Source organism: Callorhinchus milii, unplaced genomic scaffold (assembly GCF_018977255.1).
Source record: "Callorhinchus milii isolate IMCB2004 unplaced genomic scaffold, IMCB_Cmil_1.0 Scaffold526, whole genome shotgun sequence".
Taxonomy (NCBI): Eukaryota; Metazoa; Chordata; class Chondrichthyes; order Chimaeriformes; family Callorhinchidae; genus Callorhinchus; species Callorhinchus milii.
The window spans coordinates 40,993-54,647 of NW_024705267.1; the positions used below are offsets into that span (position 1 = coordinate 40,993).

At 48.1% G+C, this 13,655-nt stretch overlaps 1 protein-coding gene across 1 annotated transcript; it reads right to left on the reverse strand.

Annotated features, from left to right (window-relative positions):
* Positions 1–7,836: 7,836 nt before the first annotated feature.
* On the reverse strand, positions 7,837–11,239 carry LOC121852177 (mitochondrial pyruvate carrier 1-like). The gene is made up of 4 exons (XM_042346273.1): positions 11,093–11,239; positions 9,931–10,027; positions 8,726–8,858; positions 7,837–7,870 (listed from the first exon to the last, which is right to left on the reverse strand). Exons 1-4 carry the CDS (start codon positions 11,237–11,239, stop codon positions 7,837–7,839), a joined length of 411 nt encoding a protein of 136 aa, XP_042202207.1.
* Positions 11,240–13,655: the final 2,416 nt, after the last annotated feature.

The following is a 13,655-nucleotide window of genomic DNA, read 5'->3' on the forward strand; positions in this document are numbered from 1 at the left end:
GCCTTGAAGCCAGCGACAACCATCTATCGCGAAATCCGATCCCGTGTCCACTATGTCCGGAACGATGCGAGGCAGCGTTTCATTAATTTCAATGAAGGTTTCGTACTACACAGCATACCCGTATGTGACATTGCCAAAGGCGTATCGGAAGTTGCCATGGGCTTATTCACGCTGAGTCGTTACCAGTCTATACATCTTTACGATCAGAACAGCTTCTGTCGCCAAGCTCCTCATGATGTAGCACTACAAGTATCTTCTGTAATGGTCAGTAAGCCGAAAGAAGGACCGTAGACGTTTCCGTATGCCGTCATTGTTTATTTGGCCTGGTCGGTTTCGGTCACGTAGGTCACCCAAGTCACGACCCGGAATCAACATAAGAACATGGGCACCAATCTAGACACATTATTGGCTCTGGACGAGTGATTGCAATAAGGCGAGCTTGAAGAATATAATATATGCAATAGCGGCCAAGGTTGGCACCGCGACCAGCAGTCGAAAGTGGAGAACAATGGGATAATTCTAGTCGAGATCTGAGGAGTTGGTAACTCAAGAATATCCCCACATAGCCGGGGAGGTTAGGTACAAGCGTTCTAAAAGTTCAAGAATTATGAGGATCTGATACGGTATCGTTTAGAAGCCACCTCGCCGATCGCATATGCGCCAAGAGGGCCTCTAGGTCGAGTGCGTATCTGCATCTGATTCGTTTGTGGAGAACTGACGGCGCTTCCTCGGCGTTCAGCTGTCGTGCGCTAGCCGTTATGCTAGCCCAAGAAACGACATTAAGGGGAGGCGAACATAGATCTGAAGGGTGGGATATGATTATAAGGCGCCATATTAACGCTTCCGATAAATGGAACTTGCGGGTGCGGTACTTAGAATCGGAGTTATGTATAATACCGAGGAAGCCCCGGGAAACACTATTTTGTGTGATCAAATGACCGAGAGCGAAGAAGGTATGACCAATAAGTTACTTAATGGGGAAGACGTAACGTGACCCGTAATTTTGTTGATAAGCGGTCACGCCTCACTATCCACATTAGAAATATCAAGCTCTCCTGCTATACCTTATACATTTAATATAACACTATGTATTAAATGTATAAGGTATAGGTTGGTTTACAGCAATACAGTATCTATGGCAGTATATAGTACGGTATATGCTCGTGTGATGTAAGAGAATAAAGTTTAGATGGAAGCATATTATATAATTTTTACGACGTAGAATTGTAATGTATTACTTGCTGTTAGTAACTCAGCTTATTGTAGAGTATAGTAAGTATACTGATGGTGCTATGCAGTTTATACTTTAGTTTTTTATGTAGTTTATACTTTAGTTTTCTACGTGGTTGTTGAGTAACTGCAGCTACAATCATTAACATTCCTTTCCTTTGTTACTGCTACTCCCTGCACCCCCCTTGGTGCTGCTGATCCTGCATAATGCATGGGCATAATATGACTTTGAAACCCCCCCGCCCACCTCCTACGCATTTCCATGAATATGCTAAATTCCTCTTCATATGCACATTCTTTTTGTTAAGGCGCTCTTCCACCTCCAACGCAGTTTATATATAAGCTCCTAGCTTGGTAGTGTCTCATTCTTCACCTGAAGACGGCTGCTTGCGTTGTAGCCGAAACGTCGTGAGAATTATTTTATTTTATTATGTTTTATTTTTATTATTTTATTACTTCCCTTCTACGTGACTTTACCGAAAGAACAAGAAGATGAATCCCTGCAGTCACGAAAGCTTTAAATCGAAATTCAACATAATCAACTTTACTTGTTTTCAATCAGCAATGGTTATTTGGATAAAGGGATAGGTGTTTTTTAATTTGAAATTACACAATATGCCTGAAATACCAATATTTACCAGTTCACATTGGTAATATTTATTAGATGACCATCAGCATCCCTGTGTTGCCGCTTGGCATAAATCATAGGTTAATTTTTAGTTGCTAAATGACAGTAAAGCCGCCACACTGCCCGTAGTCTGATTACTAACTCCATGGAGTAATGGACTATCCATGTTATTTAACAAATATAACCACTTTATATTGGCAAAATAATTTCCGAAAACACTTTCTTTATATTCTGCATATGAAGCATTAACAAGCATGCTTGGTAACAAAAATATTATTTGGAATTGGCAGCACAGCCTTTGTTAATACAACAGAAAAACGAGAAAAATGACCCTGTGTCAAGAATGCTCCCTTATGAAGAACTACAGTAGATCATTGATAATATCTGGCGTGCGATTATTGGCTTCCAACATTATTTGGCGATCCCGGGCTGATCCGGCAATACTGCTCCTACCAAGGCAGTAACCAATCCGGCGTTTTTGGAAATTGGGCACCCCTCCCCCGCCGAATAATCGACGATCGACCGCATGATGTGAACGAGGCCTTCATGGCACCAACACTCCAATACAGCAAGAGTCCCTGTGACACTTTCCCTTTGTCTCCCTCCCTCCCTCCTGCAGCAACAGCCCCAGGACGCGTCGTTGAAAATCAACGGCGTGGCAATGGTCCTGAGGCCGACCCCCGTGCAGCGCGTGGGCACAGCCTTTCTCAGGTGACCGTGAGGACGATGACGTCGTCGGTTTTTAATTCAGAGCCGGAGTCCACGTGCCCGACAGCGGTTTTGCCACTGGCGTCGACGCTGTCGTTTTCGTTCATGTCCGTGGTGCAGAAACTACCCTGGGAGGCAAGCGACCCGCCCAGCCGTCAGGAAGCGAAGGAGCTGAAGAGAGATGTCTCCTTCGCTCGGCGTGCGGCCACCGAGGCCCTTCGGCTCTCGGGACATAGCCGTGGCGATGAAGACTGCGACCAAGGCGGCGACGGCTTCCACAAACGTGTGAGTGCTGCCACGCGCGAAGCGCCGGGGCGTTCAGTTGGAAGTGGCGTGCACGACGCACGTCTAAGAGCGACGGATCTCGTCAGATCAGATTTTTTCAGGGATGCCTCTCACATGTCCCCCTTCGTTCTACAATGCTAGTAACAGAATCGCCGCTGTTTGGCCGTGCTTAGGGATGGCAAGTTGGCACCGCACGTAGTATCCTTGCCCATATTCACTCTCTACTGAGTGAAAGTCTCTCCATGCCATGTGGGTTGTGAAGGTTACTTGACCTTACTTCACCTCACTGGTTATTACGGGTTGTTTAAGGGAGGGAGCATAGCAATGGATGTTGCTACCCTGCCTTCTGGGCGGGTTGGAAGGGGGGCTAGACCTGCTAAAAGCCCAGACATCTCTCTGCATTGAACTTAGTGCACTACGCCGTGAACCCGTGCTAACCACTACGCCCCCTCTCTGCAAACCAGGAGGTGTAGCGTCAGCTCCTGCTCCGTGTTGCGTGGCTTTGGTGAGTAATTGTATTGTTGTATTGTGTACTGGGAGTAAATCCCTGCACGTTCACACGGTGGCCTGAAGGGGGTGTTCTGTGCCTTGGCATTGCAGGTGGGATCCACTGAAGAGAATGGGCCGGGTCAAACAATGACCCGTCCGTGGATTCACTCGAAGAGGCCTGAAGCAGTGGGACACGGATGCATATGCACACACACACACACCGCACACACACCACGCACACACACCACGCACACACCCGCACACACCCACGCACACACCCACGCGCACACACACACCCACGCACACACACCCACGCACACTCCCATGCACACACACGGTCATACATACGCACACATACACATACTCACACATACACGCACGCATACACATACTACGCACATACATGTAAATTTGTTCTTAACTTTGTAACTGTGCAATACAAATGGAACTACTGTATATAAATATGTATCAACTACTTTAATAACTTTTAATAAAGCCCCAGGGGTTAAAATAAGCACTTGTATGGCATCAATAACTGTACAAACAAAGAAACTCTGCTTGGCCATTGAAGATACGAATCGTCAAGATCTCGGGCATCAACGCGAACGTCAACAACACAAACATCGATGACTTCAATGCCATCGACGCGACTGGTGTAGATGGTCCCCCGTAGGGCGTGTTCGCTATGGACTCAGGTTCCAGTGTCAGCACGTGTCCCAGCCACCCGAGTCTTCTCTCTGTTGTGTCCCGTGTTATGCATCTTGAATTTGTCTCGATGTACAGGTCCCGGTTTGAAACCTTGTTCGGCCAGAAGATGCGATATCTTTTTTCAGACAGTTGTTGTGGAAGGTTGATAGGGGGTTCATCATGCCTCTATCTTGGTGGTTCTCCAACTTGCACTATTGTATAGCAACATTGATTTCTACATTGCTGTTAAAGATTCGTATCTTTGTTGCAGATATCTATACACGTATAAATTATCTGAATTAATGATAGACGTGACTTAGGGAGGTTCACATCACGCAATAAAAAAAAACCCTTGGAATTAAATTGAGATGCCGAAAGAGAAACGCGTGGGTTGGGGAACATCTGCAGGTCACGAGCGTCAGCCGGACTGTCCGAGAGGGCGAGTGGGTCGGGGCAGCAGCGAAGCCGTCAGCGGCACGGCGGAGACCCACGACGGACGAGGGAGCATGAGGAGTTCCCGTGCAGGAGCCAGACGCAGGGCCGCATCGCTTGAACAACCGTGCGAGATGATGGCGGCTCTTGGCTTCGTTTTGTTTCGACGTTTTTGCTGGGTAATGAGCAGCACTACGCCCGCCATTAGAACGAGCCGTGCCAGGCAGGCCGAGGATTGTGCGGGCTGTGTGCTGGATACACATTGCCCTATGGGGCTAGTCTCCGTATGTTATTGTTCAGCACACGTATGTGTTGGTTATGTTTGCTGGCTTAGGCTTTTGTTTCCGTGCGATCAGTTTCTTCATTATCTACCGATATGAATTGTAATTTGTAATCTAGGCAGTCCCTGACTTACAAACACAATTAGTTCCAGAGCAAACCCAGATGTGCGAGAAGGCAACACTTAGTGCTATTTTTTGCCATCCCGACTTCTAGCGAGCCAGGATACGGCTTCACTTCTCGACGCCCACGCGCAGGAAGTTGTAACAGACGGATGTTAGTCCACATTGCTGCACCGCCTTCTCCAGGCGAGCCTGGGTACAGCCCCCCCCCACCGCCTCGACGCGCAGGAACGGCAATGGAGTTGCACGCCATCCGCGTGTGGTCCACCAACCCACGGCGGAGTCCGCAGCGCGGGTCACAGGCAGCCCCCGACGAGGCAGCCGCCACCGCCACCGCGGCTCCACTCCGCATCCTCGGCAGAGGACAGCCTCTCCCCTTCCGTTCACGGGGTTCTCGGTTTGTTGAACAAGATCAAGTCAAGCGGTAAACCATTTGAAAAATAGGTTACCGGTTTCGATAAGTCAAGAAGCGGTAACCGTTACCGGTGGGAATGTTTGTGATGAACGTACCGGCTGGCGCCCGCCACGAACAAACCGCACGGCGGTATAGGTCACCGTTAGGGTCAAGGCGACGTCCTGAATTTGTCATTGAACGTGGAGGCCATGCCCGCCTCAAGAGGGAGGCGTGGGGATATTGTTGGCCTTTTGAAGAGGCGCGAGTGCTGACACCGCCACACGTCACGTACCGATCGTTGATTCTACTGCGGTGAACCCATGCCCACTGCTGCTGGGGACAGAGGCGGTGATGGTGGGGGATTTACAGACACGTGACATGGACGTTTCAGCACGTATGAAGCGAAGCTGCGGGGCGCCATCTGATTTTAGGTTCGGCCACTCACGCGCCAGTGACACCGGGTCCCTGAACGCAGCACAGGAACACCCGCGCCCCTCATCACGGCTCACACAGGTACACAGAGCACGGTTCACACAGGTACAGGTGCACAGGTACACAGGTACACAGGTGCGCACGAGCACAAGGAACCCCTGTCACCCCTGCAACAGAGAGGCCGTTTTCATTAACACACGACGCCCTGGAAGCCGACGGCGGAAGATATCCGCGGAAGCCCCGCGCGTTACCACCTTGGTCCATGGAGGGTTTAAATGTAAAGCGTCTTCCAGCTCAAATGAGCAAATAGGGTGGGCGCTCGTGACCGTTTGTGGTCCTGAACCAGTGATGGAAATTCCACATTGCCATGCTGGGTGCCAGTCCAGCCATATGACCAAAACACGCAGATTTTGGAAGCTCTGCATATTCGCAGGGCTCATTTCAAATTAACGAAAAACTATTTACAGGATGGCTACACTGAGGTCATGTGAATTGTGAAAAGCTCGCTGGCAGGTGGTCATGGGACAGGGCCAGCTGTTAACCGAGATGACTGGCTGATACCAGTTTGTATGGTGACTGAAGGTGAATTGTGTTGCAATTTCTTTTTTTATTGGCGATTTAAATATCTCGGTTATGCTAAAGTCCGAGCCATCTCACTTGGTACCAAAACAAGAAAAATAATTGGCTTGGGCCCCATAGTGGGTACACCCATCTCTGCCACCCACATCCCAGCATCGGTTAAATCACCCAATGCTCTAGTGCTGAACGAGACAAAAATAACTCTTAAAAAATAATGCGATGTTAGCAAGGCGTGCGTTTCACGTTGTGGTCGTGTTTTGTTAGTAAGGCATTCATTTCACGTTGGTGGTGTTCGTGTGTTGTGTTAGTAGGGTGATTGTTTCACTCTCCCAAGACATCAAATACCGAGAGCAAATGCCCTCTGGTGGAGGTTCATCTGCCAGCAGTCGCCTGACCAGCAATGCAGGGCTGCACCACTACCTTTCACAACGCAAACTCGGGTCATGCAGAATTTTAGCACACCAAAACACGCGTATGTGGACACACCTTTTATTTTTTATGACTGACAAACATTGTCCTGTTCCAGCACACACGAAGCCAAGCCCAAACTCCAAGTCCATGACAGATAAACTTCCGTGCGAGCGCTCATTTAATAACGTCTGAGCAAAACCAATCTTGGTCCAAACGTAACATGGTGTGGATTTATTATGGTGTGGATTAGCCTCTGCGTTGGCGAGTGATACACGCACATATGCATGCGCACACACGAACACTAAACACTCCATTATATTACACTATACACTAAACATGTGTGCATGCATATCGTGTGAACATTAACTTTCACTTATATTGTGGAGCATCAATTGACATTTAACCTCTTAAAAACGGCCAAATTGCAATGGTGTAGCGCTCAAGCATTTTCGGTTTGTACCACATTGCGTTCGATTGGCACATGTCCAACGTTCCGTGCCACGTCCTGGCGCAAGTTAAACACTCGATTGAATGTTCAGTTCCCACAAGCTACCGGCGCGTGGAGCAAAACGTCAGACGTCGCGTGCAACGACCCAGAAAACACATCGAGAGCTGCGCAGCACAACCACGAAGACCTCCGCAGTAGTCATAGTTTGGAGTTTAATTGAGGTTGCTGGGGGGGAAAAAAATGAAGCTACAACCGTGGGTCTTCTAAACAATTAAAAATGCTTAACGGAAGATATGTGCGCGTGTCAGCATATAATGCCGCGCTAAATGTTAACCATTCGCGATTTAAAAACGGTCTTATGGAGGGACAGTGCAGTTGCAGACATTAACAAACAAACACCGCAAATGTTTTCAAAACGTCATTCCTGCGTCGTAACAAGCCAGGCTTTGTGCATTTTTATTCAAAGAAAATCAATTTGGTGTGAAAATTATTGATTTATTCCTACAAACCGTTGCCAGAATGAGTTTCCGCTTAAGATTTAGTTTTCGGGGAGGGGAGGGGAGGAGAGTTGGAGGTGTAGAGTCGGAGTGGCTGAGCCGGTCTTGGAGTAGAATCTGGGCAGACGTCGGCGTTGGGCTGTGACGACCGGAGTGTGTCTGGCTCGCGCGTGCACCGAGACCCCACAGCAGCTACACGCGAACCCACGTGCGTCTTATTGCTGCTTCAGGGCCTTCTCCTTCTGCATGCTGCGGGTCACACGCGAGGGGAGACACGAGACTTGATGCGAGAAAGACCCGAAGAGGACGAGGGAGACGGATGAGAGGCGGACAAGGAACGCACAGCCAAAAAAGGCACACGTGGAAGACGTGGAAGACGTAGAGGGATGTACACAGACACAAGTGGGTCAAAGAAAACAAGGACTACGCAGACAAGCAGGAGACACGGAAAGAAAAGAGACTGTGGACATAGTTAAAGCGACTGGTTATCTGCTAATCATGGTAGCTGACAATGATCCAAGTTGCTTAACTCCCCATGTCTGTCGACCAGCAGCATAAATGGGTATGGCACAGTTAGTGGATCTGCAAGTTGTGTGTGGTGGAGTAAGGTGTGGGGGCTCCCACCCCTTCCAGGCTGTCTAGAGGGGATCTCGAGCCCCCTCGAGTGAAAATCCTTTGCTTGCAGTAGCATTAGCAAGTAATTGCAGGGCTGCACCTTTACCTGTACCTACCTGGGTGCCTCAGTAGCGAGATGTTATCTGCCTCACCTGGTATGCAGGAGGGTGTGGATTCAATCCCAACTTGGATTGCCTGCATTTTTGGAGTTTGCGTGTTCTCCCCATGGTCGTGAGAGTTTTTTTAACCAGCTCCTCCGGTTATTCCCTCAACATTTAGGAACATGCATTTATAGTATATGGCTGCTATAAATGCCACACGATAAGCCATTTCGTCGAACCATCATTTGTGATAACCGATCGCTTCTGAAAAAGAGCTATGTAGCTCAGTGGGCCTTAGCTGGTAAAATGAAAGCGAGTTTACCTACATGCCAAGCAACCAATCCGGTTACACGCGTAGCCGAGCTAGCCAAAGTGGGGAGTTACTCACTTGTGTTGGATGAGGCGGCCACCCTGAATGAGCTGGCACGACTCGTTGGTTAAGTGGCAGGCGAAGAGCAGCCAGTTCCGCGGCTGCACCTTGTACGCGAAGCGCATGAACAGCAGCGAGTACAAGCACAGGGCTGCAACACACGCACGCACCACACCATCATCAATAACACCATCGTGCGTCATCAACTTCATTAACATCGGGGGCCATCATCATCGCCGTTGGTAACTTCATGACCTTCACCAGCAGCAGCGGTCACTCACCATCACCGCCATGATCATCATCATCCACTCAGATCGTCCTCTACACAATGCAAGTGGATAACACCATGTCCCGCAAATATTAAGGGTTTTTATTTTGGAATAAAAGTTATTTTGGGTTAGATTGAGTAAATATCAATGTGTCGTCAACCCGCCATGGCGAATCAGTCAGGTTTGTCACGTAAATAAATGTGACAATTAGTTACTACTTCAACACACCAGTTGTGTTGGAGAGCAAACCCACAACATTTACAATTCGAGTACCATGATGTTTCGCCGGTAATCACAACAACCAGCTTCAAGAAAAGCGGGTGAATTGAGCCAGCACATTTATTTTTTGTGAATAACATTGGGTTGCGAATGCCTGCGTGTTAAATTGTTTTTGTTGTTGTAAAAAACCCCTTAAAAATTTAACCAGCGTGCAAAACGAGGCGGACTCGTGGCTTTAGCCACGTCTCCACGCTGGGCGGAAACGCGCCAGCCCCAGCAGAATGTTTGCACTGCACAACCCGGGTTTCAAATGGTCCCTTTACAGTGCTCGTACACATTTAGCCGACCCTGTTATTTTCCACAAAGACTAGGCCTTATCCCATTTGCAACGTGTAATGCATTGAATACCACTTTTGTCTCTGATGATATAAAAACAGTGTTTTGCCACAAGTACGTGTGGTTAATGCAGACTTGATGCCTTGCAAAATGTATCTATTTGGCGTTTGAACATCTTAACACCTGTTTTATTGCCAAAAAGGGTAAAAACCAATTCTTATCTTTCATCAATATAAATAACATTGCAATCAATACATAATCTAAAAATTAAATAACAAGGTTTTAGTAAGAGGACAGATTATACCGGGCACCCCACCCCTTGAATTTATTCTGGGTGCCGGACAAGATCCTGGCCCACGTTGCTTCAGGACTTGGAGCGAGGGACGAGGTGACCCTCACCAAAGGTCATGCGTCCACTGATGATCTCTGGGCTCTTTTTCATGTCATTGATGGCTGCCAGAGGGAGACCCCAGTTCACAACAGGCCCCCAGAAGTGCTGCATTCACACGCAAAGAATACAGGGAGTGTGCATCACAGTTAGAGATCGTCATGAAAGCCACGGCCAGCCTCGTACCATCCCCAACAGCCTCAAATTTACAAGCTTTGTGTAATTTTTTTTGGAAAAAAATCGCCCGATGACACCGAATGCAATTGCAAGTAAAACGTCGTACTCAAATTGTAAATGTTGTGTATTTTCTCCCACACACCGGTGTGCTCAACTAGTAACTAACTGGCACGTTTTGTTTCCATGACAAACCTTACTAATGGTCTGTCGGGCGGTGGCGGGTTAACGACACATTTATATTTACGCGATCTAACCCATAAAACCTCTTGTGGATAATATTGGTCGCGAAACCTACTGTGTGTTAAACTGGTTGTTGTTACGGTTGCTCCGATTTCTATTTGCATCGCTACAATACAGTACAGTAGTTTCTTTATTGTTTTTTTTGCTTTCGTCATTTTGGTGACCCCAACAAAGCCAACGTTCACCTCGCAGAAGATCGCGAAATTGGCTGTCGGGTAGTGGCGGGTTAATGACACATTTACGACTTGCGCGATCCAACCCATAAAACCTTTATTCCGAATGAGGGCCTCCCCACGCCGTATCGGCTATAAGGGGTTACAGGACCATACTTCACGCACTGGTTTAGTGGGCGCGTAGGTGACGTGGGAAGGGGCCCCAGGACTGGATCGCACAGCGCCTCGCCACTCATTAGTCACAGCTGGGAATCAAACTCAGGATATGCTGGGTTTAGTGCAGTGCGAGAACCACAGACCAAACATTTACGTGCGAGGCAGGACCTCACACCTGACGCATCATATCCACGCCGTGACCCACACTGCAGTGGGGAGGCCCTCATCCAGCAGTGGATTGACAAGACGGCTGTGCATTCTTATAGCGCAAGGGACTGCCGCAGCACTCCAGTAACATTTCAATCAATAAAACGTTAATTTCCGCACCACCACTGGAGCGCAAACCATGTACTTGACCGGGACCAAGTCCCTCTCTGTTCATTCACGACTTCCAAGCAGAATGGGCTGGAAAAGTGATGCCCTCTACCTGAAGTGATCTCAGAAGTAGCTCCCGTGGTATCTCCTCTCCAGTAGGTCGTTCTCTAACGACAAAGTTTAGCACTGCTGTGCGATTAAGGGCAGTGCTCAGCTCTTGCTTACAGCCCTGAGCCAGTGGTGGAATTTCCACATTCATATGGCGGGCGAGTCTATCCCCAGGACCCTGTTGACTTCCCCGCAAGGTGGTACTCACTTTTAGATCGACCCCGAGAGATGGGACGAGTTAATCCTCAACTGTGGATTTTAAATCGCAACCTTCGATTGCCGAGCCACCTGGCCAGATTTATAGACTGCTGGGGCAAAATAAAAAAAATGTTTGTTTGGTCATGGAAAAAAATGTGGAGGCAAGGGAACACAGAGCCCTGGTGCCGACGAGAGTCGTTTGCATTGCGGCTAGCGTCGAAGGTGACGGGGAACAGAAAACACGCCAGTCTCACATTTCAACTCGCATCCACCCGCTTTTAAAAATAGCAAGGTTCTCTTACCGTGCTGGAGCGGCGGTAGTCATGTGTCGGAGGCAGTCAGGCGCCCGGCGGGGGAGGTCAACCGGGGGAGAGACGAAACGAGAGAGAGCGTTAACAAGAATCGAACGTCATTTCTTGATGTACAACCTACAGGCAAATCGAGCGATGAAATCCACCTGTGTGCGGTGCTAAGGAGAGGGAACCATTGCGTCACAGGATCGATGTGGCTTTCATCCAGCAGTGGATTGCCATGGTCGACGATGACCAAAATCTCCCGGCAATGCACCCACTCATAAAATCTCGGGAAGCCAAGCAGTGTCGAGGCCGGTTAAGCGTTGGATGGGCGACCAGGAATGCACGGCGTGTTGTCATAGGTGGCAGTGGGGCGGCTACTTGAGGGTAGCAGACTGTGATGCAGCAGACGCCGCTGCTGTGCTGCTCAGTAATGCTTCCACATCCACACTCCGTGCCTTCACCAACCTTGCACCGAGCAATGCAAGTGCAAAGACTCTCGATTATCAGAGGCTAATGACGCGGAGGATGGCCGCAGATTATTCAAAACCGCAGAAAATCCAAAAATAACTATTATTCGATTAGAATGAATACTAACGATCGACCGATGGACATGCGTGGTCAGCGAAACACTTTTCTGCTCCCGCGCAGAAGACTTGCCAACTAAGTGGGTTTCAGAGCCACGCTATTTCAACATCAAACTCCGCCCACTGTTGTCATGCAACTACTGTACTATAGCGGCGACCGTGTGGATTTCGGATCAACCGGAGCGCATATTTGTTTGGGTTAAGCATGTTGACTTGTAATAAACATTTGCAAGAATAACAATACGTAACCGTTTTTAGAGTATTAATTTTAGCATAAAGTAAAATCCACGAGTTATTAATTTGTCAAAATCTCAGGTGCGCGGTTAATCGCAACCGGATAAACCGCACGCGGATAATCGAGAGCCTACCATCTTCTTGGTTCTTTCGGTAAGTCACGTACAATGGAATAATAAAAATAAAACAATAAAATAATTCTCACGACGTTTCGGCCACAACGCAAGTAGCCGTCCTGCAGGTGGAGAGCAGGTCTGAATGACTCAGACAGAGTCTTCTTCTTCATTCAGACTGTCTCCTCGACAGACCTGCTCTCCACCGAGGACGGATACTTGCGTTTGCCGAAACGTCGTGAGAATTATTTTATTAGGTTTTATTTTTATTTATATTTCCATTCTACGTGACTTTACCGAAAGAACCAAGAAGATGAATCCCTGCAGTCACGAAAGCTTTAAATCGAAATTGAGCCTACCATCTTGCGAGACAACCCACAGGACCCACATGGCATGGGGGATACCTTCATCCAGCAGTAGAGATTGACAACCTGTACACTTTAGGCGTGCGTGCGGAAACAAGAGTGCCTGGAGATAAGCCCACGAATCTGAATCTTCACCTCGCAATGCTGCTCCGCAACATTCTAAACGACATTTGATCACCAACGCTGCACCCCCAACAGATCGTTTGCAAAGTGGTTAGGCTCACTCGCTGGATTGGTTTCAGGAGAACGTGTAAAGTAATGAAGGGGTGAATGCAGGCTAGAGGGGAAAGGGGGGGGAGATGTGACATTGCCAAGTTTTTCCAGTTGAGGGCATACCCATGAGGCTCATTTACTGGTTTGGCTCACTCTTTGTTTTCAAAGGGGAAAAAAAAATGAAAACCATATTGCTCAATTGACACTGGACGCAAGTATGTTCCAACTGTGGCACCACATTGTCTAAAGTCAGGACACGAGTAACCAGACTTATCACAACTTGCATCATAAATGTAAAGTGTATGTGGATGGCCTGTGTGCATCAGTATCTGCGTGTATGTACATGTGCACACATTTATACGTGTGTGTCCATATGTAGCTGTGGTTCGGGGTCTGTGGTTAGTGCACTGCACTTTGATAAAATTTGTTTGCATAAGGCTTGGCAGTGCACATAACTAGTGTCGTTGTTGATGATTTCTTTCCAACCCAGCTGCATTTTATATTCTTAGTTTTTTACGATTTCTTATCCTGGGGCAGAATTTCTGTTTATGTTTGAGTCAAATC